Below are 25,982 nucleotides of genomic sequence, written 5' to 3'. Positions count from 1 at the left end.
AGCTTCTGGCAGTCAGAGGTTTAGGGACACCTAGAGCATGGGGCAGCTGACCATCTTGGCTAATAGCTACTGATGGACCTGTCCATGAAATTAACTAATTCTTTTTTTGAAACCAGTTTTACTTTTGGTCTTCACAGCATCCCCTGGCAATGAGTTCCACAGGTTGACTGTGTGTTGTGTGAAGAAACACTTCCTTATGTTTGTTCTTAACCCCCGGCTTATTAATTTCAGTGGGTGACTTTTGGTTCTTGTGTTATGTAAAGGAATAAATAACACTTCCCTCTTAACTTTCTCCACGTCATTCATGATTGTATAGACCATTATCATATCTTCCCCCTTAGCCGTCTCTTTTCTAAGCTGAACAGTTCCCGTCTTATTAATCTCTCCTCATACAGAAGTTGTTCCATACCCCTAATCATTTTTGTTGCCCTTCTCTGTATCTTTTCCAATTCTAATACGTCTTTTTGGAGATGGGGCGACCAGAACTGCACACAGTATTCCAGGTGTGGGCAGTGGGGGGTCGGAGGGGGTGTATAAACACCGCACAGGGTACAGGTTCAGATTCATACTACGGCTTCAAGAGGCTGCATGGGGCAGAGCCGGAATAATAAGGAGGCTCTCGGTCAAAACTGAGGTGCATTGGTTGAGCTGTGTGTCTAGGACAGTTGGGTGTGACTGGAATAAAAGCATCAGCATTGAGGTGCATTGGCAGAGCTAGGTAAGGGGGTTCTGGACTAAAAAGCCCCATGTGATCAGGGCCGGCTCCAGCGTTTTTGCCGCCCCAAGCAACGGGGGTGGGGGGGGAAGCCGCAATCGGCGGCACTTCAGTGGCAGCTCTACTGCCGCCGCGTCATTCTTCGGCAGCAATTTGGCAGCAGGTCCTTCCCTCCCAGAGGGACTGAGGGACCCACCGCTGAATTGCCGCCAAAGAGCTGGACGTGCTGCCCCTTTCCGTTGGTCGCCCCAAGCAGCTGCTTCCTTTGCTGGTGCCTGGAGCCGGCCCTGTGGGTGGTGATACAGATGGAGATGGAGAGGTGTTAGCAGATCTGGGTGCAGGGCTAGGAAAGATCAGACTAAAGGTGCATTGGCTGGGTTATTTGAAGACCTTGAGGGCTTGTCTACACTTAACATGCTACAGCGGTACCTCTTTAGTGCTTAGGTGAAGACACTACCGTCGGTGTAGGCACTCCAGCTCCCCGAGAGGTGATATCGACCTAGTGCTGTCTACAGCGGGGGTTAGGTCAGATTAACTGCGTCACTCAGGGGTATGGATTTTTCACACTCCTGAGCGATGGCGTTTACCAACCTAATTTCCTAGTGTAGACCAGGCCTGAGTCAGACCAACAGAGAAGTTCTGTGATGCAGTCAAAGCTGGTTTTGGTCCATGAAGGAGGACTGCTCCTCTTCATGTCAAAGTGGATTTCGTACGGACAACATATCCATCCACTGTGTCCGTAGTATGAACATTTTCCTGGCTGCCGGTCCTAAATGTATTACTGTAGCCACTTGCTGATGTGAAACAACAGTCAATGCCCTCAACAGACCTTCTACTTTGTCAAGTTATTAGCAAAGCCACACCATCAACTACAATTTGAATATGGGGCCCAATGGAATGAATGTCTGTTGAGATCTAACCATTAGAAGTTGACACCGTTACAAGAGATGGGCTTAAGGGAAAGGACTCAAAACGTGACTGGTATTTAAGAGTATCTTTTTAAACTGTCGACAGCATGTTAAATATTGGTGAGAGTTCTCCGTCTGATAGGAGACATTATCATCAGCTACGAACTCCTAGGGTTAATGTTGTTTTCTATCACAATGCAGCAGCACTGTTAGAGGAGCAGTTCCTCATTGGAACCAATATGACAATTCACACCAGCTGAGGATCTACCCTGGGATATATCTACTGCTTTGCCAGAAAAGCCCAGGGAACCGACAAAAGACTTGGTTATGATCAACTGTCCTTGGGCCAGATTCAATCAGCTTGAATAGTTACCATCAATTCGCACCAGTGTAACGGAGGTGAGAATCTGGGCCCTGTTTCTGGAGGCTCCGGAGATGCCCAGGTAACACTATCTGACCACTCTGTGAACACATGGGTGGATGGAATGTTATCAGATCACTCTGACATCATAAATGTGGTTGTTGCAAAATCATCAGACTGTTCTTCGAAGCTCTAATCTATTATGTTTGTGTGCGTCCGCAAAGACCCTGGAAGCTCATTGGTGATAATCCTCAACTTGCTGCCTGCTGCCAGCAGGGCCTACAGATAAGGATGTGATGTCTCACTTTGCATCTCCCTCTGAACTTTGGCCGGACAATTTGCATTCCAAAGACAGGTTGCACTAACCAGAGCCCAAGGGTTCAGCTTGTCAACCCAAACAGCTGTAAAGGTGTGGCTCCACATCCCAGGACCATGTTTACAAACCTGAGAATGGATCTTCTTGAACCACCTTTAACAGATGAAGTTACACTGCGTATCCAGAAAACAAGTTCTGCATTTGGTCGTCAGCAGAACTGGGTTTGAAGCAGGGTGAGGTCTGCTTTTGTACAAACAGGACTCCCTTCTGTGTGCTGCGGAGACATGAACTTGCTACCAGAGCCCCATCAGAGTGCTAGATGGTGTTTACATGGGACATCTTTGTTGACTCCTGGGCATAAAGCGTCGAGGTAAAATAGCCAGCAACACTGTATTGGAGCACAAGAACCTCAACGACTCCTTTGCATTAGAGAAGCACGGAGAGGTCCCAGATGAGATCGAGTCTCCATTGTGCAGGGCGCTGCACAAACACAATAAGAGATAGCCTCTGCCCCAAAGCGCTGAGCCTCTACATTGACAAGGCAGGATTTTTATCCTTATTTTACAGCTGGGAAACTGAGGCACAAAGGCCCAGCTCCTGACAAGTACGTAGGCTCCAAACGTCTGTGAAATCACTGGGAGCTGGGAGCCTAAATGCCTTTGGCGATCCAGGCCAAAGAGGGTAAGTGACTTGAGGTTTGCAGCAATGCTGGGTGCTGCACACAGAGCTGCTGAGTCTCAGCTGAGGGCTTTACCCACAAAGCCAGCCTTCCAGCCTGCTGAGGGAGACGAGTGCTGCTTTGGGGTTGCCTTTAGATGTTTAGGAGGTGAACTCTGGGAGCTGGGACTGAGTAGCACTATGGGTACGTACAGCACCAGCACAATGGGGCTGTCTCAGGTCGGGCCCTGCACCTGCTACTGTAATACATAATATCATAAGGTGAGGGAGCAAAGGAGAAGAGTGTGTGGGGGGGATTTTCAGAGCACAATCTTACAGCACAGGGAAAGAGAGGAAGTAAAGTGGTAGCATCAGCACAGAGCCATGCTGGATACATGGGCCCAGATCTGCACCTCAGTCCCATTGATTTCAGTGGGTGATAGGAGCCTAAACACCTTTGAGGATGTGGGCTGCAGAGACTTCCTTTTTGCACTTCACATGCCGATGGCCAGCACAATGCAGTATTCTCTCCCATGCTGCTCTATGAGTGGATGCTTCCCGATACCCCATACGCACATACCCAGCTACCCAAATCACCAGCACAGACTGTGAGCACCCAGCAGGGGAGAGTCTGTTGTTAGCGTAGGCAGTAGTCAGGAACTAGCTAGCTCAAGATTTGTTCTCACCCTGGTTCTTTTCTTGCAGCAGAGGCTGAGTTAACTTCTCCATGATGACCACTTCCTCTGTGTTTTTGAATCAAGAACCTGTACTGAGGGATATAAACCCCCATGCTTCAGGCTCTGATAAGTGATGGGGGTTAGAGGTTGATACTTCAGGGAGGAACTGAATCACACAGGGCCTATAATAATATATGGAGATATACCTATCTCACAGAGCTGGAAGGAACCCTGAAAGGTCATGGAGTCCAGCCCCCTTGCCAGGACCAAGTACTGATTTTGCCCCAGATTCCTAAGTGGCCCCCTCAAGGATTGAACTCATGACCCTGGGCTATCCCTCTCTCCTGTCTGTATAGGGAAATTGACTGGGATAGCTAGAGCACTTTAAATTCCCACCCTACCTTATTTTGGCATAACTTCCCATGCAAACGCGTCCTAAGTGTTAGGAAGAAACTTCCCCTATGGGCAGGTTATTACATTTGTACTTTCTGGTGCTGCTCAGAGACAGAAGACTGGAGTAGACGGATCACGGGTGTGCTAAGATGGTCTTGTCTTCTGGCCCCCAGGAACCAGCTGATCCTTTTGCTACTGGAGAAGGGCTACATCTCCTCTGTCCCCGGGAAGTGGCTGTTGTGCTGTGGTGGGCAAGATGCCAGCCTGCAGCCCTCTTGGCTTCTCTTTCTGGTTCTGCTGCCAAATCGATGGCTGAGTCACCTAGGATAAATATTTCAGAAATGGCCCTGGATTGCGGGTGCTGAGTGTGAGACACCCGGGGGCCTGCTTTTCAGAGATGTTGAGCCCTCCCCCTGCCCCATCAACTCCAGCTGAAGTAAGTGGGAGCTGCAGGGGTTCAGTGCCATTAAAAAGCTACCCAGGGTGTCATGTTGGGTGCCTAAAAACGCAGACATTCCCAATCGGTATCCCCATAATTTGACCACTGTGGCATAAGTGACTGGGCCAGAGTCACACATCAAGTCAATGGCCGAGCTAACATTAGAACCCAGGTCTTCTGTGCCTCAGTTTCCCCACCTTTGTACAGTGCTTGGTGATGTATGGGCGGAAAGATCTTAGAGCGAAGCATTTTAGGGCAGATCCTCAGCTGGGGTAAATTTCCTTTGTGCTCTAGCTCTCCTGGGGTGGATGGTGGGTCTGGAGTGACACTCTAGTTCACAACGGCTTTTCCCTAGGTTGTTTCCTCACCTCTATTGTTTTAATTTGTTGGTCGTTTGATGCTCGGTGGTCAGCAAAAGGCAGATATTGCTGAGCTTGCCTCATGCCCGCTTTGCCTGTTGCCTTCATGTCCCAGGAGCAGGGAGCCTGGCGGTCTCAGGGGCCGGGAACAACTCGGAGTGGAGCTCGGGTTGCACCTCTTCCTAAACAAAATCCTGCTGGAGCCCTTCCAGACTCTCCCTGAAAACAGGTGCCACCTAGTGTACAGAGCTCTGCACGGCTGCTAAAAACCAACCCACACAAAAGTCGTTGGCAGAGTAGGGCAGATACTAGGGGTGGGCGGGGGCAGGACAGGGTGTTATCATTCGACCCAGATGAAACCCGGGGCCTTTTCCTGGTTTTGCTTCATGGGCGGTGAGTTTGCAGCCCTCATGCTTCACTTGAAATGAGAGCGGCGTTGACCGCTGGGGCGGGGAATTCAGAGGGGAGGCACATGCCAGGCTCACCAGCCTGGCTTTGTGGCCCAGCCATGGCACTAAGGGGGTGCGGAGTACGTGGCAGCAGCTCTGTGATCATTCATGCTGGAGGCTGAGCTGGTACTGGGGACATTTTCTGTTTGAATAGATGGTCTAGGCACAGCGGTACCATGAATCCCAGTTGAATAGGGGGCTGTAAGGAAAACAAGCCTGAAGGAAACAGAGTGGCCCAAGATAAGTCCCGCAGGCCTGTCTCCCAGCTGGGGAAGGACTGACCCCACCCCAGAGTCTAGTTCAGGGCTCAGCTGGGAGGTAACTGACCCATCACAGGGGAGGCTCAGCCCAGCTTCCCTTCAAGGGCCAGCCAGTCTGTGGCGAGCCACTTTGCTGCTCCCCCTCCAGGGTTGGGAGGAGCTGGACAACGCCTGCACTAGATGCTTCGAAGAGCCGGTCTCTGGGTTCCCGCCCGCTCCCAGAACTGCTTTGGAGGAGCAGGGCCAAGACCAGGGACCCAGCCGCTCGGAAGGCTGGAGCAGTTCGGAAAGGAACAGGCTCTCTCAGCGGGGGAGTCATTCAGGGCTCAGCACACGGGACCTGCTGGGGCGTCTGAACGGGAGGGTTGCCAGCAGGGGATGGGAAGCTTCTAGGTGAGCCAGAGGGGTGTAGAATCAGCAGACTGTCGTTTTAAAATCCTTTTTCTCTTAATGCTTTGGTCCGAGGGCTCAGACCAATGACACTCTGGTTTCCGGAAGGCTCTCTGCTGCTGTTCACCCCGCCCAGCCGCCCGGAGGGACCTGCGGGGTCAGAACGGTCCGTCCCCGGGGGGCTGGATACCTGGTGCGGTGCCCTCAGAGGACAGAGCTGCCGCTAGCCCTGCATCGTGCAGGGGCAAACGCAGTGGGGCCTGGGCACGCCCCCTTGGCACCGGCTGGCATGGCAGTGGCCCCATCCCCCCCGGTGCCCCTCGGGAGTTAACTTGGATGCTAGGGCAGAGATGGGCAAGGGGCAGCAGCTTGGCTCTTCGTCAGCTGTCGGTGGAAATGGGGCTTTTAAAGGTCTGTGGGTGCTCAGCGATGGGGGGCCGTGGAGGTACCGGGGAGATGCAGATGAATGCAGGCCTGTGCTGATGCATCCGAGATGGGAGGCTACACACCTCCCCTAGGCTGGCCCTGCCAGGGGCTGGCACAGGCTGGAGCAGTTTTAGGGGAAGCTCTAACTTGGGGCAGTCCCAGCCCTGCCGAATAGAAGGGCTGCCGATGGGTCCCCAGAATGCCCCCTATGTCGAGGGGCCTCCTCGGCGGGGCCCTGCTGCGCTGCCTCTTTGAATGATCCCCAGCCTGCCACGTGGGAAGGGACCCTCGCTGCTCCCTGCCCCCTTCCAGCCCATGGTGTGCAGTTTCTACGCTCCCACCCAAGATCACAGTCTGGCAGCCACGTGGGTCGGTAGCACGGCTTGCTTGGCACTCCCCGGAGCCCCCTCCAGGCAGCCCCTTTTCAACAAGGCGTCCTTGGGCTGCTCTTTCTCCCCTGGCCAGGGTGGCTTCTGCAGCAGGAAGCAGATTACCAGGGACAAACAAAGGTGATTTTGTTTAGGAAGGGGATGGGCACCTTTGACTGAGATGCTTCTGAGTGCAGCTGTCTGCCAGCACCATTTCGTGGGCACGTTACGGAGCCGGCAGCTGCTGCTCCAGCCTTCCTCTCCTCTGCCCTTGTCCTTCCGTCAGCATTTACTAGAGCACAAAGTTTTCTGAAAACATGTAAACAATGGAAATGAATCTATTCACAAATATCTAATAAAAGCCCCCTCAGCTGCACTGGGCAGTGCTTGGTAAACCTGAATGGGGGGTGGGAATTGATGGCTTCACACCACCTTTCTGCTCCCTTCCCCTCCATCATGGAGCTGCTGGGAGACATATCAGTTTCTGGTGCAAGTTAGAGCAGTCTCAGGGCTGCTCTAACTTGCACTAGGAGACAATGGTTCCCAAGGAGCTATTCAGCTGGCCAGGATTGCCAGAGTGCATTGTGCTACACCCTTGTCCCTTCCACTCCTGGAACACGCCCTGTGCCAGCTGAGGATTGTCCTACACTAGGGAATCAGCAGCAGCTGCCAAAGGGGACTTAAGAAGGACTGAGTTTGGCTGTCTGGGTGGAGTGTCATTGTGCAGAGGCAGAATAACTAGCCCTGGCTCTGATCCTGCTCTCGCATGAATGCAAGTGAAAGGAGAACTGGGCCTTATCTTTCCAGGCAGGAAAAGCGAAAGGGACAGAAAGGAAAAGATGGAGTTAAAGGGACTGGAAAACTATCCCAAGCGAAAAAGGAGCTCAAAGAACATCAGTCCTTTACTCCATATGGCGACGGGCCATTCACACTGCTAAGGAACCACAACTCAGATACAGACCCTGAGTCCTTACCCTGTGACACCCTCTGAGATCAGTGTTACCTGGGCATCAGAGCCAGCCTGCTGCAGTGGGAACCCCAGCAGGGCAGCCGGTGCCTGGTCCAGGTGTCCTCCTCCCCCAGTCTTAGTGGTTCTGGCTGGTTCCTGAGCTGGAGACTCTGGGGTAACTCCACTGGGCCTGTAGGTGTCTGGTCCCCATGGTTCTTGGGCGGCTTTGGTGTGGCCACCTGCCTGACTAGCTAAAGGCCTGAACCAAGCCTCTGCCCTGCTACAATGCCCCCAGGCTCTGGGGTGGGGTTGAAATCTGCATTCAAAGTATGTAGGTCAGGCCCCTCTCTGCTGTTCACTAACTAATTCATACAATGGCAGCTGTCAGAGGGGAGCTGGCTCAGCCTTGGTTGGAACCAGGGATGGCTCTCAGCCACTGACCAGAGCCAGGCAATCCCCCCTCCACCACAGCTCCCTTCCAGTCTCCTCTGCCGCAGGCGCAGCCTCTCCAAACTGCGTACGACAGCTAGAAATAAACTCTGAAATGCCTGATCGCTGAGCTCAGCAAACAGGGGAAACCCAGAGCTCGTTAGGACACCTCGGTAAGCGTCCTCCTCCCCACGCAGCAAAAACCTGCCCGGCTCTTTATATTGCACAATCCCTTCGCTATAAATCACCATGCTATTTCCCGGTAGCTTTGCAGCCAGTGCTCGCTCTCTCCTGCTCCTCCCCCCTCATTGTGGGGACTGCCCCTGTAGAAGACCCCTCAAGACAGCAGCCCTGGGTCCCACTCACACCACTAGGGGAGCGGTCTGCTGGAGCTGCCAGAGGAAACAGTGGGGTGCTCCGTTCCCAGGTCTGTGGTGCTGGACGTGAGAATGGCCTGGATCAGTCAGCAGAATCCTGGCCAGGCCAGAGACTTCTCTTGCCGTGTGAGCACCCTGAATATTAGCAGAGTCCTTGCGATTCCCTAGCCAGCAGGATCCAGCAAGTGAGGGTCTTTCTCTAGTCCAGCGAACAGAACACATTTATCCCACCTGGAATCCATAGTGTTGCTGACGGAGCTGCTGATCGTGCTCTCCTGAGTGTGCAAGGATAGGGGTGGGGGTGTTCACTGGTCCCCAGACCAGCTTTGGTGCATGGCCCAGTGCTGCCAAGCAAGGTGACACCGACACCATGGAAGTAAAGAGATTAAAAATAGTACAGTCTTGATTCATCGTGAAATTCCCCCCAATAGTTTATATGATCAACAGTCTAGTGCCCAGGGCTTCTTCGGGCTGCTGGACTGACCCCTGAATTCTGGCTTTAAGGAGAGTTGGTGTGGGGTGTTCAAACTTGGGATTTGGCTCTCGATCCAGTTTTGATGTAGAGTATTTACAGCCCGGACACCCCCGGCAAAGGGCCAGGATGGCCAGGAGTGTAGCAAAGTCGAGGCAAACTAGACTTAAGAATGCAATGCTCTTGTATGTGTGAGCTGCCTAATTAAAACTCCGATGTTACTGGAAAAGAGCCGTTAAATGCTTAATTGCTAATTACTAAGTCCAGAGATGAAAGTCATAACAGATGGTTAACAGTGCAATTAGTGACACGTATTCAGAGCCCGGCTTGAAAACAAAACAAAGGAGTTTAAAGAGAGAACTCTAGGGGATGGCTCCTGTGTCACTGAAGACAGTGGCAAAATTCCCATGGACTGCAATGGGGCTAGGAGCAGCCCGTACTCAGGATTGCTCGTTAGATACTGGTCAGTTTGGGTTCATAACATCCCCTAGATCTTGGGCCTCTCCTGTCCTTTAAGCATCCGTATTTCAGAGTGTGCACAGAGCAGGTACTTCAGATATTCTGCCTCTTTCTCAGAACGTCCGGTCCCATCTTCCTCACTGCTCAGGATTTGGCCTTTTGGCTTCTTGACAAGAATGGACCAAATTCAGCCCTGGTGTAAAGCTGCACATCTCTCAGTGCAGCCAATGGGAATCGTTCTCTGTACCAGCTCATGCTGACAAAAGTGCAAGGCACGTAGGGACCGGTCATTGGAGCGTTGGTGGCAGGAGCATGCTTGGCTGAGGACACCTTCCAGGAGGGACACACGTTTCGTATGTTGGCATCATCCATATGTGATCCTTGCACGTTGCACAGATACACGGACAGGGCTGGACGGGACCCATTATCTGTAACACAATCACAACAGTGTTGTTTGTGAAGCATTTTCTCTGGCCCCTGCCCCATCTCCCACCCCAGCAAAGTGCTCAGGAAGTGCTGTAGGAATTCAAAGATTATATATAAAATGAAAAATAAGCACACTGGGCCCGTTAAAGAAGGGCCCCAAAAATGAATCCATCGGCAATGCTCTGGGAAATAAATGGGTTTTCAATAGAACTGGTTGGAAGATGCCGGGGGTTCTCTCACCCCTATGGACTTTTATTTTAAAAAAATGTGAATACTAGCAAATTTCAGCTGAAAACTGAAATATTTTGATTTGGCAATTCTGCCACGGTGCCTCATGATCCCATTTTCCTCTATAGCCTGGTTAGACTACATCACCCATGATGCACCATGGTGTTCCCTCTTGGACAGCGTGGGTGATGCATCATGGGAGTCACTGGGTAGGTGCATCATAGGAGATGTAGTCTTGCTGATGCCCTTCTTTAATGGAGTCAGTGTGCCCCCATCCTCACCCCTGGCACGACCATTATGGCAGAGCTTACAAGGGGCCCCTTGGAGGACAACCTGTCTTCCACAGTCCCTGCACCAGGGGAATCCTCCCCCAGCTGGAACGGAGACTTTTAGGGCTCCTTCACACCCACTCTGTCCCTTTTACCCGGCGTAAATGGGCTGGACTCCGAGTAGTGCAAGGCTGTCAGCCAGGAATCCTGCATACGTTGTGCCCACTAATCAAGGGGTCATCTGACTCTGGGACCCCTTCCCTGCTGGTGCATCACAGCCGCTGGCCATCCCGAGGGATGCAGCCAACGTGCGTGAAGCAGAACGGTTAGTGCAGACTCTCAGCGGAGGCATTTCGTGGAAGAAAACATACAAATAGAAATGCCTCCAGTATGTGGTCTCCCCTCCTCCAAGACGCTAAATCAGCCTCCGCTTTTCATCAGCAACCCAGAGCTAGAACCCAACATACGAGTGTATCTCTTGCCTGCCTGCCTGAAACCCGAGTCATTCCACACCCCACTATGTCTCTTTAAACGTGTCCCTTTTCCCCTCTTTCTCCTCCTTTTGAGAAAACCCACCCCGGGATGTGATACTATCAATGCAGGGCTGTTTCCATACCATTTAAGTCAACTTCACGTCCAACAGCAGCAACATCCATTCCCGAAAGGTGAACGAGATGACAGGCTGGAGCTCGCTGGTTGCTGGGTGAAACATTTTTTTAACTCTTCCTCCTTTTTTTTTTTTGTATTCATTTGCAAAAAAAATTCTCCCCAAAGTTTCCTGCTTTCCCTCCTGTTTTCCTGGTGCCGGAGAGTGGGGGGGAATAGTGACTTCTGTCTTTTTATTTTTATTTTGTTCCTTTCGTTAACCAGCCAGCTCTTTTCTTTATTTCAAAAGAAGAGATTTATTTGTGGGATTTTATAGAACCATCGCTGCACTGGAAAGAAAATACCAAGCAGGTATGTGATTTTGATGGCACTCCTTTATTTTTTTTATCAGTGTGATCATTACCCATAGATAGCGCTCGGGCAGGGAAACAGAGCTTGAAAGAGTTTAGTTTTTCATAAGGGTTTAAATAGTTTCGAGAAGAGACATGGCTACAAAGAGAGATGGATCCAACCCTAGAACAATGGTGCAGAGGCTCATTTCTGTACCCGATGCATTTCCAATTCAAGCCGAAGGCAGGATTTTTAAATGAGCTGTTTTAAAGCTCCGTTTGTTTGAGACCATAGTTATGAGTTTGTGGAATGACAGTGTAGGGACTTTCTATGCCCTGTGTAATATCAATGTTGCTTTGCATGTAGGTTACTCCAGATGCACTGTCCAATATTTCGGTGAGTCTGTAGGTTGTGAGCGATGTCTCTACTCTGGCTGTAGGATGCATGCTAGTCTTTTAAATATGGTTCTATAACACATTGGGCTCAAAAAGCCTCCTGGATGGACAGGGTGCTTGTTGCAGGGTTGCGATCGCCAATAATGGATTAAAGCTAATTTTCAAGCAATGGGGATTCATGAAGGAGTTTCCCCTGGGGTTTAAAGACGAGGGGGTGTAATCCTGAATCGGGGGCTGGGAGCTGAGGAGGCTGGTGCTGGTGGAGAGGGATTGGGAGCAGGGATCCATTAAGTGAATTGCAGCTGGGCACTTTACACACACCAGCAACACAGCGCAGGCTGGGTGTTGCCACTGCAGCCTGGGAACCGGAGGGTGTCAGCCGGCTAAAGCCTGCCGGTGCCCCTGCCAGGGGCTGTCCATCGCTCTCTGGCTCTTTCACAGAAGTCACCGATGGTGATCATTTGTAGGGAAGGCGATTAGGAAAGGCTGCTCCTCCTCCCCTGTCTGGCTGCATTAAAGGAGGCAGGGAAGGCGGGTGGCACTGGGAGCTTTGCTTGTTGGGGGAAGGCTGGGATGGTTTCCTTTGAGCCTGGCCGCACGTCCTCCCTTGGTAGGGAACAGGTATGTGCTGCCGGCCCGGGAGAGCCTCATCTGCCCTCCTTCAGCCAGTCTAGGTTTGAGGGTGGGGCGGGCCGGGCAGGACAAAAGGTGCCATTATTCAGAAGGGAGCCTTGGCACAGTAGGGATGAATGGAGTATTGAAAAACGCACCGGCGGGGACTAGATTATTTTTCATCCCTTCATAACGGAGCCGTTTGTCTGCTGGCGGGTCCCCCCTGCGAGCTCGGGGAGCGGCATACGAGCAGGGAGAGCGCAGGAAGTGGGGAATTCTCCACGGTGGCACGTCCCGGACGTTACAGCGCTCGCTCCATTTTCTACAGATCCACATTACGGCGCTTGCTCTGTCGTGCCGATAGGTCTAAAGCGCTCGCTCTGTTGTCTGTAGGTCGCCAGCATCTTTAGCTCCTCAGTGCAAACGCAGCTCTGAGGTCGCCCATGACACACGTCCCCCAGGCTTTGGTTGTACCACATCGGGGCTTCTTTCCAAGGCAGCTAATGGAATTCCGGTTTGGGGGGTTGTTTTTGAGTCAATCTTTAACTAGTGAGGAGCAAAGTCGGTCTGGAAGCTCGGTTGCTCATTTGAAGCTTTTCTGAACGCCTCCTGGCTCCATAGGGCTGGTGATCTCACCCAGTTTGGTTTCCTGCTGAGATGTTTGGGGCTCGTCACCTCTTGCTAGGTCGCAAGCCCTCAGTAAACCAGCCTGTCTTGCAGTGTTTCTCTACCGCTCTTCCGGCCCCGCCAAGCCGGGAAGCACAGTGGAGCATGGAAGTGGGAAGGAAGGTTTGCACATAAGTTGTCTGTGAAGTGTCAGGGTGATTGATACTGTATCCGGATGGGCTCCCTTTTCCCCTTGTTACCTCACGCTCTTCACAGGGGAAGCGGCCTTTGACGGCCAAAACAGGAGGGTCTTTGACATCTAACGGTATGTGGCCCCAGCAGCCGTGCTCTTTGCTGATGGCTTCCATGCAATAAATCTGGTGGGTAGGGGACTAGTCTGGGAGTTGGGAGACCCAGGTTCAAGTCCTTGCTATGACACCGACTCCCGGTGTGACCTTGGGAAAGTCACTTAGCCTCTCTGAGCCTCGTCTCCCCGTGTGTCCAATGGGGATAATAACAGGGCCCTGCCCTGCGGGGATGGTGTGTGGAGAAATACATTAAAGATGGTGCTCAGGTATTATAGTGATGGGGCCTTAGATGGACGGAAAGTCAGTGGCGCTCTGAGCAGGGCTGAACTGGGCCTGGCGGCTCATAAAGCAAGATAAGTTCAGTACATCGTGGGGAGGGGGCCAGGCCTCAGGGAGTCCCTTTCCCAATCTATGGGCCAGGAGAATGAAGCGGGAGCTGCAAGTCTCTCTCTGGGGGCAGCTTGGGTGAAGATGGTCACGTGCTTCCCAGTCGTCTCTGGCTGGTCACGCGGAGGCTGCGTTTGACAAGGAGACAAGCCCAGGGGAGTTCAGACGTCTCCCAGCCAAGCGTGTCAGAGTTCAGGCTGCATCCGCATCTCTCCGGGTTATCTCCAGGGGCTGCCACGGACAGGGGGAAGCTGCCTATCAGAGCCGTGTGCTGAGGGGCAGCGGGTTACCTGGCATGGGCTGCGCAGTGCGTGGCATCTGGGAGCCCGTGGGAGAGGAGGTCATAGGGCCTAGCTGGGGGGATGCGTTCATATCTGCGCTCAAGGGCAGCAGGTACCCAAGCCAAGACTTTTCATTCAGGACTCAATGAATTAGTCCATTGATGCCTGCAGAAAATGTAGAGACGGGGCTTATATACCCACCAAACTCTGCCCGCTGGGTGTAAAGCGGGCACTGTCCGGCAATACAGGGACACTCCGGAGGTTCACACCTATGGGCATGGCTCGGCTCTTGCCATTGTTCCTGAAAGCTCCTTAGACGTCAGTCCAGCTTGGGCATCTATATCTTTATGTTCCTTTTCAGGTCAAGATCCTGGTGGGAAGGGGGAGTTTTTTGCAAACAGGCTGTTCTCGTATCCAGCTGAATTTCATGTCCACGTTTCTGAGGGGGCAGCTGCAGATTTCCCCTCTTCTAGCTTCACTAAGCGGCAAATCTGACCCGACCTCTGCAGCTGTGAAAGTTCCTGGAGTGGATGCAATGGACCTGGTGCGGTTGGCTAAGCAGGGCAAGGCCACGATGTGTGGAACCCGTCATTGGAAATCACAGCCCCTGCGCTCTGTGGGTGTGTCTACACTGCAGTAGAGGCCACAGATTGGTGTGGGAGGGGACAGCTCAACCTCCCCGCCCTCGCCACGCCTCCAGACCTCTGAACGTTCGCGGATGACCCTGAGCTGGGAGGGGTTGCAAGCACTTTGGAAGACAGTATTAAAATGGCCTTGACAAATTGGCGATTGGTGTGAAATCAACAGGGTGAAATTCAGCAAAGACAAGGGCAAAGTGCTACACTGAGGAAGCAAAAATCAAACACAAAATGGGGACTAAGTGGCTAGGCAGTAATCCTGCTGAAAGGGGCCTGGGGGTGACAGCGAATCGCAAATTGAAGATGCGCCAACAATGTGAAGCTGCGGTGAAAGAGGGAAGTATTCTGGGGGGTATTAACAGGAGTTTTGTATGTGAGACACAATTGTCCCACTCTGTTTGGCGCTGGTTGAGACCTCAGCTAGAGAACTGTGTCCAGTTTTGAGTGCCGCACTTTCAGACAGATGTGGACAAATTGAAGAGAATTCAGAGGAGAGCAATAAAAATGAGGGAAGGGTTTAAAAAAACCTGCTCTGTGAGGAAAGGTTGACAGAATTGGGCATTTTTAGTCTTGAGAAAAGAAGACTGAGGGGGATGCTTAAGACGGCCTTCACACATCTTAATTGCTGTTCTGAAGAGGACGGTGATCAATTGTTCTCCACGTCCACTGAAGGGAGGACAAGATGCAATGGGCTTAATCTGTACCAAGGGAGATTGAAGATAGATATTAGGAAAAACTTCATCACTCTAAGGGTAGTTAAGCTCTGGAAAAGGCTTCCAAGGGAGATGGTGGAATCCCCATCACAGGAGGTTGCTAAGGACAGGTTGGACAAACACCTGTCAGGGATGGTGTCCTCAGCGTTGGGAAGGAGCGGGGGTGGACTGGATTACACCTGAAGGTCCCATAATTCAATGACCTCCCTAGCACACCACCCACAGACCTGAGGAATTTGCCTCTACAAGCAGCTGCTGAGTGGCCTCCCAGAGGCTGAATGCTGTGGGCTTTGATTCTCTTGGGAAAACACCACCATATTGACTTCAGGCACTTACTACTTTAAGGCCTGACCCATAGTCCACTGAAGTCAGTGGAAAGACTCCCATTGACTTTAATGAGGTCTGGGTCAGGCCCATATGCTGGTGGGAGCGAGAGCCAAGCTGGGCCTAGTGGGTAGGTGGAACATCAGGGACTCATGGAAATGCGGGGCTGGAAGGGACCGCGAGAGGCCAGCTAGTCTGGCCCCTGTGCTGAGGCAGGACACTGGACACCTGCAATTATCTGAGGATTCCCTGGCCAGGTATTTTACTGAGTGGAGTGTGCACAGAGAAATGACCAATGCTGGCCCAGGTCAGCCTGCCATGTGGAGGAACCCATGGGAGAGGGCAGGGGTGAAGCGATCTCTGAAAGGACCCCCACAAACACATTGTCCTGATGCTCCCCATAGAAAGGCTGTAGGGCCCACCCCAAGGCCTGGAAATTGGAGAAGCCTGGGCCACCAGCACAGGGTCCCTGTACCTTTGCCCCAGCTCTGGCTCTCTGCCCCTTCCATCCCTCCTGCTCTCTGGCAAGGTGCTCCTCTGGAGCTGTGTTGCTGGGATAGCTGGCTCCAGGCTACAGATGCTCCACACAGGGGGTGGGGTGGGGAACCTTGGGCTGGATTATTTTTTCTGACTAATTTCCATGGGGCCAGGAGAGTCAAGGTGGATCCCCCTGATGTGGTTCACCCTGAACCTTCTGCAGCCACCCTGGGGCATATCCTACCCACTCCCCAGCCTGGTCACTGGATCATGCAGAGACCTGGGGAATGCGCTGCCCAGATAGCTGAACCCACATTCAACTAGAGGAGATCCCTCCGTGCACAGAGCGCTGAGGGACAATCTAGGCCGTTCATGCTGAAGGAAGCACTAGCTGACATTTGGCTACATCTCATGCAGTCTTCATTCTGCCTTAGGTGTGCTGGTCCTGTGCCAGGAGCACAACAGGGTCCGGGCTGCTCAGTACTCGGATGGGAGATTCCCAAGAGAAATGCAGGGTGCTGCAGGAGAAATGTTGGTGATAAGTCAGCACAGAACCAATGTCCCAGCCCAGGGCTAGCTGCTGTCTCTCCGGTGAGATGTAAGGTCCCGCCCACATGTGGTCATAAAAAATTGCATTGGCACATCTTGGCCACAACAAGGGAGTGAGGGAAACTTCACTGGAGGTTGTTACGTTCTATCTGCTCAGATTCCTCCTGCAGTGTCACCTGGCTACAGTATTCCTCACTTCCTCTCCTAAGCTGGTCTTCTTTGCTGTTCAACAGCTACTGGGTTCCACCCCAGAGGTGACTGCATTTCAGAGCTAGGCAAAATGATTCCTGTGTAGGTTTTGTGTCCTGCAGGATATAAAGTGCTGTATAAATGTAAGATTTTCATTATTTTACTGGTCCGGTTCCTGGCCTAGCACAACAGGCCGTGGGCCATGACGGGGGCTCCCAGGCACTGCAGAAATAACAATGAACAATCACTAATGCTTGTCTCGGAACTTTCCAGGTGTGGCTTCTCATCTGCTTCCGTGAGAGACAACCGGACGACCATCCAGCTGACGAGTGTAAAGCAGCGATGAGAACTGGTCCCCGGCCAGCTACCGAGCACCGAGTGTGGAGGCCGGGCCTCTGGGTATTCCCTGCCTTCCTGCTCCCAGCAGCACTGCTCCTCTTCCTCGGCCCCAGCGGTGAGCTCTTTCTTTGCACGGGGTGCAGCCTGGGTGGGAACTTGGCCCACAGCTAGGGAGCTGATCCTAGGGCAGGGCACTTCCAGGATCAGCTGGAGAGATGTAAATCTCTCCCTCCACATGCTGAACCTCCAGCCTGCAGCGCTGTGTCCGGTACAGGCGCGCCGGCTGATTGGTTGGTCCCCCAAGTCGGTGTGCAGAGCTCCTTGGAAGCAGCGAAAGAGCAGGCTGGTTCCAAAACCTGCGTGTGAGGGTCACTCCGGCTTCTGAACGCAATTGCCACAGGCCAGAGTTGGCAGGCAGCGTTGCCTAATGGGGAGAGTGCTGAACAGGGACTCTGGGTTCTAGTCCCAGCTTTGCCACTGGCCTGCTGGGTGACCTTGAGTAAGTTACTCACTTGCCCACTCTGTTTTCCCTTCCATAAAATGGGGATAATGATACTGATCTCCCTTGTAAAAGGCTTTCAGATTTCCTGATGAAAAGTGCTCTGTAAAGGTCTGGTATTTATCCCTGGGCAGAGAGTCAGCTGAAGGTAGAGTTGCCAATTTTGGCTGGAGGTTTCATCACATGCCATCATCTTTAATTAAAGATTAATCTTTAATTACTGGAGATTGCAGGAGAATCCTGGAGGGTTGGCAACCCTAGCTGAAGGTCTGTGCATCGCGTAAGTCCCGCTGAAGCCCAGAAGTCCTTAAATAGCACTTTATGGCATCGGCACAGGGGTGCATTTCACAGACGTAACATCGTCCTTTTGACACCTGCAAATTGTAGGCACAGATAGCGGATGCAGTTTTGCCCCTGCCATTATTTCAAGGCATAATCGGTGTCACTCAGACAACGGGTTTCCTTGATCTCTGGGCACAGTCAGGCCTTTCCACCTGACGTTAACTGGGTCTGCAATAACTGCAGGCATGAGAAGGCCGCTGCTGGTCCAGGACATTTTCCAAATCAAACCCCAGTCTCATGAATGATATTTGTGATGGCAAATGCAGTGGCCAGAGTCAGCTACTAATCAGAGCTGGGAGGGAACCGGATTTTTCTTGTCATGGGAAATTCTGTAATTTCTGTAATTTTTTTTTCCATTCTGAAATGGAACGAACAGAAACCTTTACTGAAGTTCCTGCAAAATGAAATTTCCGAGAACTCTTCATTTGGGGCCAGTCAAAACCGGTTTGGTTTGGGAAAATCAAAACGGCTTGTTCCGAGGTCAACCCTTTTGAACTTTTATAGGCAAAACCATTCGTTTTGTTTTCAAAAGGTCATTTGGAAATGAAAAGCTGAAATAGTCCGTTCCAAAACCGGGACGGTTCGACGGTTTTAAAAGGTTTCATTTAGGCTTTTTCTAAATAAAAGCGCGTTGAAATTGACATATGTTTCTAAACCTTTTGATTTTAGGCAAAAATGGCCTCGTCTATCGAAAACCCCTTTTGCTGAACATGTTCTGACAAAGCCGTGGTGGTAACCATAGGAAGGGTTATTGCTGATTGAACAGCTCGTAACCTTGTTATACACAGATGTGCCAGGGTTTTGTGCATGGGGATTTTCTACCACCCCCACCCCCATCTCCTGACAGGCTCTTTGCAATTCTTCTTTGGCCATGCCAAGCTGTTGTGCCAGCCTCCTGACACACCTGAGTCTGGCATTGAGCACTGACCAGGGGAGTGTTCCTTGCTTTAACACTGGACGTTGACGCTAGACAAATTCAGACTGGAAATAAGGTGTGCATTTCTAACCGAGAGGGTGATTAACCACTGGAACAACTTACCAAGGGTTGTGTGGATTTCCATTTTTAAATCAGAATGGGATGTTTTTCAAAGGTCAAACAGGGATTGTTCCAGGGAAGTTCTACACACGGGGGATCAGACTAGGTGGCCACACTGGCCCCTTCTGGCCTCGGAATCTATGACTCTGTGAAACGTGAGTGCTCCCCTAGCCAGTGGTTGGCTCTCCCCCCTTCTGCCCCCCTGCTGCCTGTGACTTCCATGCCCAGTAGGGTGCGATCGTGACTGGACTGGCTGAGGGAACCGAGGCTGCCCTCCTCCCAGCAGGGATGGAGGGAGGCGAGGAATGGGGGTGATTGGACAGAGGACAGCAAAAACAGAGAAGAAAAGGGACTTTCAAGATGCCTGGGGGGCTGGACGCTCAATTGCCATTAATGTCAATGGGAACTGAGCCTCTAAATCCCTTAGGCAGCTTGGAAACCCCCAGCTGAATGTGGGTGGGGGGAGCAATAGAGAGACAAAGTGCTGATTGCCCTGCACACCTGTCAGTGCTGTGCTAAGCTCCTCCCAGCCCCTGGAGAGAAGGCGCAGCTCGGCTGGAGCCCCACGAGAGTCCAGTCTGACTGCTCTCCAGCTGGCTTGCCCTCTCCTGAATACCTGGTGTCCTGGATTTGTTAATATCCACCAGCGCGGTTAGTACCATCCTTATCCATTTGACAGGGGCCCTCTTCAGGATCGGGGCCCTGGGCCAACACACAGGCCTTGCCTTCGCTAGGGAGAAAGGTGTTTGCTATCCCGTGGTAATTGACATGGTCTCAGTGCCCCTACATGGGACAGAGCACCCCACTGTGTGGGTTACAAGTCCTCATCCTTCGGCTCTGCGGGTGTGGACTAGGAGACGGTTTAGGCCCAGTGCCTGTCTAGGGGCGGGAGGAGACAAAGTCTCACATCCCAGGCTGTGGTCAGGATGTAGCCGGAGCCCATGGAGGTGGCGAGGTCACCGGAGTCTCTCTGGCCCTGTCTGGTCAGGACATCTCTCAGGATCAGGGCGACGAAGGCACAGCGGCGTCATGCTGGATCTTGGGGTCCCAGGAGATGGTGGGGGTGGCAGCCAAGATGGTGAAACTCACTCCTTCTCCGTCTGCCATCATTCGGTCAGCCAGCCTGGCGGTAGCCAGCCTGTCGCCCCAAAGGCTCTTTCTGAGGACCCACAAAGGGGATTGGTGGGTGGACTAGCCCATCACCTCCTTGTCTGGTTCACCGGTTACACCTGATTTCCGACACACCAATTTTGGTCCATTAACTTCCGGTCCCCCACTCCCCTCGCTTACCAGGCCTGATATTAACACAGTCCTTGAGTTCTAGCAGGAGGCTCTTTGGTTTGGACTAACTCGGTCTGTCTTGCTTTGCTACCTTCTCCCATCAGCATTTGTTGTTATAGGCTATGGCGACAGCTTGTGAACTTTCACACACTCTCTCCAGCGGCGCTCACGATGAGGTTACATGTGTAGACCCAATGATCCCAGCGGACACCAATCAGTCTTTGACTTCTAATGCCAAGGGCTCTCTTTAAACAGGGCGGAAAGCCTTGAAAGATGTGCAGAGGGTGAAAGCTCGGGGCTGGCTGTTTATTGAAACTTGGCGCTCCTGGGGAGATGGGGAAGCAGGTTCTCTTCTGCATGAACTTGGTGCCAGCTGCTGTGGTCCCTGCTTGGCCAAATCCCCAAGGAATGCAGGGCTGGGCCCTGAGATTTGAATTCCCTGGTGGAGTATCGGTTCGGGTAGAAAATAATGCCCTGAAGAATCCTAACAATGAAACCTGAGTTGTTTGAAGCCTGTTCGCTGAGGTTCATAGCAGCTTTCTTTGGCGCCTATCCAGAGACAGCCAGTCAATGGGTTTTGGTGAAAGCGGCACCTGATGTCGCTCAGTTTCTTCGCTCGGCGCTCAGTACCACGCTGACCGACGCAGCAGTCTCGCTGCAGCACTTGCTGGCATCTTAACGGAGACGACCAAACCTTGCCTTTGCCATCACCGAGATGTAGGGGGCGTACAAACCCGCAAGTCACAACAGCGATAGGAGGGGCAAAACCCTGATGACTGGAACCTGCGGGGACACGCCGCCGAAACCTCCGTGGAGGGAGATCGGCAGGGTGTGTGCCACGCTCGCAAAGAAATGGGGGTGAAGCTTGGGAAATGGCCAGACGGGAGAGGCCCCAAATCAGGACACTGGATCAAAGCCCTCGAGCTGGGAGAGATCATAGAATCATAGAATCTCAGGGTTGGAAGGGACCTCAGGAGGTATCTAGTCCAACCCCCTGCTCAAAGCAGGACCAAACCCAACTAAATCATCCCAGCCAGGGCTTTGTCAAGCCTGGCCTTAAAAACCTCTAAGGAAGGAGATTCCACCACCTCCCTAGGGAACCCATTCCAGTGTCAAGTATCAGAGGGGTAGCCATGTTAGTCTGGATCTGTAAAAGCAGCAAAGAGTCCTGTGGCACCTTATAGACTAACAGACAGTCTATAAGAGTCTGTTAGTCTATAAGGTGCCACAGGACTCTTTGCTGCCATTCCAGTGCTTCCCCACCCTCCTAGTGAAAAAGTTTTTCCTAATATCCAACCTAAACCTCCCCCACTGCAACTTGAGACCATTGCTCCTTGTTCTGTCATCAGGTACCACTGAGAAGAGCTGAGCTCCATCCTCTTTGGAACCCTCTTCAGGTAGTTGAAAGCAGCTATCTAATCCCTCCTCACTCTTCTCTTCTGCAGACTAAACAATCCCAGTTCCCTCAGGTTGATCTGCACTGTGCAACCTTGCTCCAGGCAAGCCCTACGTACACATTACAAGCAGGGTGACCAGATGTCCCAATTTGATAGGGACAGTCCCGATTTTTGGGTCTTTTTCTTGTATAGGCTCCTATTTACACCCGCCCCCCACCCCCGCGCCTGATTTTTCCCATTTGCTGTCTGGTCACCCTAATTACAGGGAACAATCCTGGCTCAGCCCCTGAGGGAAAGTTACCTAGATTCCGTCCATCTCTGAGCGATACGATTCTCTGCAGAGCCGGATGCTCGTTTGTTCCAGGGGATATTGCTCCTCTGTAAACCCCAGTCACTACCCTGTAGCGTGTGAGTGTGTGTGTGTGTGTGTTGGCCGACCCACAGAGAAGAAGCGCACGGAACAGGGAGCCAGGACACCTGGATTCTAGTCACGGCTTTGCCATTGACTCAGTGCGTGACCAGGCCTTAGTCTCTCCAATTGCAAAGGGAGGCTAATGAGACTTACCCCCCTTTATTAAGCACCTCTCATCCCCACCCAGCAGATAATGGGGTTCTCCTGAAGCTCATGTGGTGGAGGAGCTGACGGACAGGGCGAGAAAAGCACCGTCCCCTGGTTTACATTGTTGCTGGCACCAGGCGAGCTGTGGCAGGAGAATGCCTGAAAATGCCCTGTGTAGACACAGCCTGAGAGGGTTTGAGCTCATGCCACTCAAGTCAGCTGGAGTTTCACCACCAGCTCCAGCAGGGCTGAGATTGGGCCCCTGTTGCCCCCCAGCGTTGCCGTGAATACAGTAGGAACCACGGGGCTCACTGCATTTCATCTTCATTCCTCCTCTTTTTAGTGTTTGTTTGCCAGCCTCACAGAGCTGCGTGAAATGTGCCTGTTTCCATTCACTGTGGCACATGGAGACTGTCTGTGGCCTGAGTTCACATGGGGTCTCCCCCAGGGAGTTGGGGGGCTTGAATCCCACCTGCCCTAAAAACTCATAAAAAACCTCACAGGGGTTAACATAAAAATTCACCCTGGGCAGAGGGCTATGCTAGCCGTCGGCACCTGGTAAGGGTTCAGGTGGGACTGAAGTGGTGCCTAGGCCTTCTCGCTGCTGGCTCCTCTGCAAAGGGGGTGAATTTTACTACTGATGAAGAGAGGTTTTGGTTACACCTGGGCCAGAACTAAGAGCTAAACACTTCCTGTCACATGGTGTCTGGCCCTTTAAGGAGAGTTGTGCCCAGCCTCACCTGTGACTGATCAGCTGCTTCCCAGCTGAGCTTGATCCAGCCATTATAAAAGCCACCCAGTCGCTCAGTTATAAAGAGGAGCTGCAGGGAGGAGACTGGGACTGGGACTGTGACTGGGACTGGGACAGGGACACGGACACAAGCAGAAAGGCCTTAGCAGAAGACCTGAGTTGGGGGAATGACCAGGTTTATACATAGACTTAGGGCTAGTCTACACTTACCGACGCCGTGAGTTCGACTTCTCGGAGTTCGAACTATCGCGTCTGATCTAGACGCGATAGTTCGAACTCCGGAAGTGCCGCGGTCGACTCCGGTATTCCACCACTGCAAACGGCAGTGGTGGAGTCGATGGGGGAGCCGCGGAGTTCGACCCCGCCGCGTCTGGACGGGTGAGTAGTTCGAATTAGGGTACTTCGAATTCAGCTACGCTATTCACGTAGCTGAATTTGCGTACCCTAATTCGAACCCCCTTTTTAGTGTAGACCAGGCCTTAATATTGAACTGTTGTGTTTGAAGAATAAACTGTGCTCTGAAGGGGAGGGATTGATAAGAGTTTCTGGGCTAGGGAGAGAGGCCAGCAGCCTACAGCCCTAGCCTCTGCAGGGAGGAGATAAATTTCAGATCTGAAATGTGCCACCTGAACCCAGCTCGGATACCACAATGATGGGCACAGTCTAAACAGTAAGGTCTTGTCTACACAGGAAAACTATACTAGTACAAGATGCTACGGTGTGAGTTTATATTGAGTTAGCCGTGGTAATCCCTATATGGATGTTATTATTTTGATGTGAATGCCTTATTTTTATTTTTTTGTCTACCTTATGCCAATGTGGAAGGGGTTTAAGCTAAATTGGGAAAAGCCATTCTTCTTTGGGAACAGGAGTGTCCACACAGAGAGCTATACTAGTGCTGCTGTACCGTTGTAACTTCCCAGGTAGTGCCGGGATCGTCAAAGCAGATTAGGAGTTTGACACCAGAGCCAGTTGCAAAGTTTTGATGGAACAGTCGTCTGTCTACAAATGCAATTTCACTGAAATGGAAACATTGCGTAGGAACACGTCAATTTCAGTGACCTTTCCATACGGTAACATTTTGTTTTGACTTTTGTGGGATATTCAATATAATCTGTTCTATTGTCTAGTTAACATTTTAATATCCTAAAAAAGTCAAAACAAAGGGAGTTGACACTGGAAACAAAACATTTCAACATTCGTGTAACAAAGCTTTTCGATGGCTCTGGATCTTTTTGGAAATTTTTGTTCTGTGGGAAACTTTTGAAATTTCAGCTTTTTGTTCCAGTTCAGAACAATTTTTTTTTTGGAATTTCCCACCGACTGGGAATTCTGGTTACCACCCTGCTCTAATCATTGATTTCACAGCCAGAAGGGACCATTGTGACCGTCTTGTCTGAGCTCCTGTGTAACACAGAACTTTCCCAACATAATTCCCAGAGCAGATCTTCGAGGCCCCCAGCTGTCAGTGCATTTCCATTAGATTTTGGCACTTCACTCCCTTAGGCTCTTTGAAAACTCCCAGCCTCGATGGCTCTGCCTCGCTCAGAACTGGCTCAAGTCTAAAGCTTTTCAGCAACTGGGTTGGGGGCTGGAATGGAAGCCCGTGGCACTGGCAAGCTAGCATTGTGCAGACCGAACATCAGCGAGTGAGCGTGTCGTCCTTGTTGGCCTAAGCGGAGACCTTTGGAAAACAAGTGCTCGGCTTTGATTCATGCTTGGTCTGGTCTGGGGTGAGGAGCTGCAGGCTGGCAGCTCTCAGCCCTTCAATGGGAAAAGCTTGGCTGACTGAGGGCAATCCACTTCTCACGGATGGGCTTATACTACAACTGACAACTAACTCGCCCGCAATCCTCCTCCCTCCCCAATAAATTGCATGGAATTTGGAATAAATCACAGATTTCCCCCAGGGAGAATTTGAGACAGGAACTTTGTAACCGTAAACCACTCAGACAGGAACAGAGCATGCTGCCCTCTATTGTTTCATTCATTTCTTTTTGTGAATGAGACTTGGCTAAGTGGATAACAAAGGGCGATTTGTCCTCTGCGTTACATTATTGCAGAAGCAGCAGCGGGAAATGAGTGTCTGTGTAGGCGTATTGCACCAGGGCCTCATTGCCTGCCCTGGTGCAACTGAGATGGGAATCTGGCACTAGGTTGCTTGGTGGATTTTATTTCCACTGGGTCTGTTCCCTTTGCTAAGATGGATAAAGGAAGCCTGGAAGTAGAGCTGGTTGGAAAATGGCATTTCTATCCCACAGGAAATGAAAACATTTTAACATTTGCTTTCATCCCAAATTGGGACAAAAAGTCAAAATTTAGAAATATTGTGGGAACAGAAATACTACAAAAATGCCAGATTGGAAGCATCAAAAGGACCTTATTGAATCATTTTGTTTTGAGAACGTCAAAATAATTTGTTTTGAAACATAATGTCAAATATTTATTCTTCACATTAATATTTTGTATTCTAATGTAAACATCTAAATGAAGCAGCAAAGTTGAAATGAAACAAAATGAGAACGTCGAAACAAAACTCCATTCTGAGTCGTTTTGAAATATTTCTGGCAAAAATCCTGTCAGTGGGTACTTTTCTGTGAAACATTTTGATTTTTGACAAAAGGACATTTTCTGAGGGAAAATGTTCCACTGAAAAATTTTCAGCTGGCTCTGTCTGGAAGATTTGCTTTTCAAAATATCATTTTTTTCCCTGTTAAACATAGAAATACCAGAAATGTCAAGTCTGGGGTCTGCTGGTTTTGCTGAAGATAATCCTGGACATCTCAGATGCATGTTGCAAGTTCTTAATGAAAGGGGCAGGGATATGAAACTTTACCGAAGATGTCCTTTCTATCAAGTGTGTTTTAGGCTTTGGAGTTAAATAGGTGTCAGCAAAAAGAAAATGCAAAATCAGAGTTTTAAACAATCTGACTAACGATACTTTCCCTCACTGTGGGGTTTACTCAAGTGATCTAATTTCGAGTCGGTTCTCTTGAGTCAGCCCAGCATGGGTGAGATCAGTGATGCTGAGAGATC

General features: G+C 51.3%; 1 protein-coding gene across 4 annotated transcripts in view; it reads left to right on the top strand.

Annotated features, from left to right (window-relative positions):
• The first annotated feature begins 2,171 nt into the window (after nt 1-2,171).
• SSC4D (scavenger receptor cysteine rich family member with 4 domains) overlaps nt 2,172-25,982 on the top strand; it is a 45,073-nt gene continuing 21,262 nt past the window's right edge. The window contains exons 1-3 of one of the 4 annotated variants that reach the window (XM_039507298.1): nt 2,172-2,981; nt 4,201-4,463; nt 17,016-17,196. In XM_039507298.1, the coding sequence (XP_039363232.1) occupies nt 4,425-4,463; nt 17,016-17,196 (220 nt within the window). In that variant the 5' untranslated portion in view covers nt 2,172-2,981; nt 4,201-4,424. Of the gene's footprint in view, nt 2,982-4,200; nt 4,464-16,785; nt 16,886-17,015; nt 17,197-25,982 lie in introns of those variants that run through there. The other 3 variants (XM_039507297.1, XM_039507299.1, XM_039507300.1) reach the window with 3 other exon arrangements.

This window comes from Mauremys reevesii, linkage group 20 (assembly GCF_016161935.1).
Source record: "Mauremys reevesii isolate NIE-2019 linkage group 20, ASM1616193v1, whole genome shotgun sequence".
Taxonomy (NCBI): Eukaryota; Metazoa; Chordata; order Testudines; family Geoemydidae; genus Mauremys; species Mauremys reevesii.
Note: the sequence above shows the minus strand (reverse complement) of the source record. Positions and strands in the feature narration are given on the sequence as shown.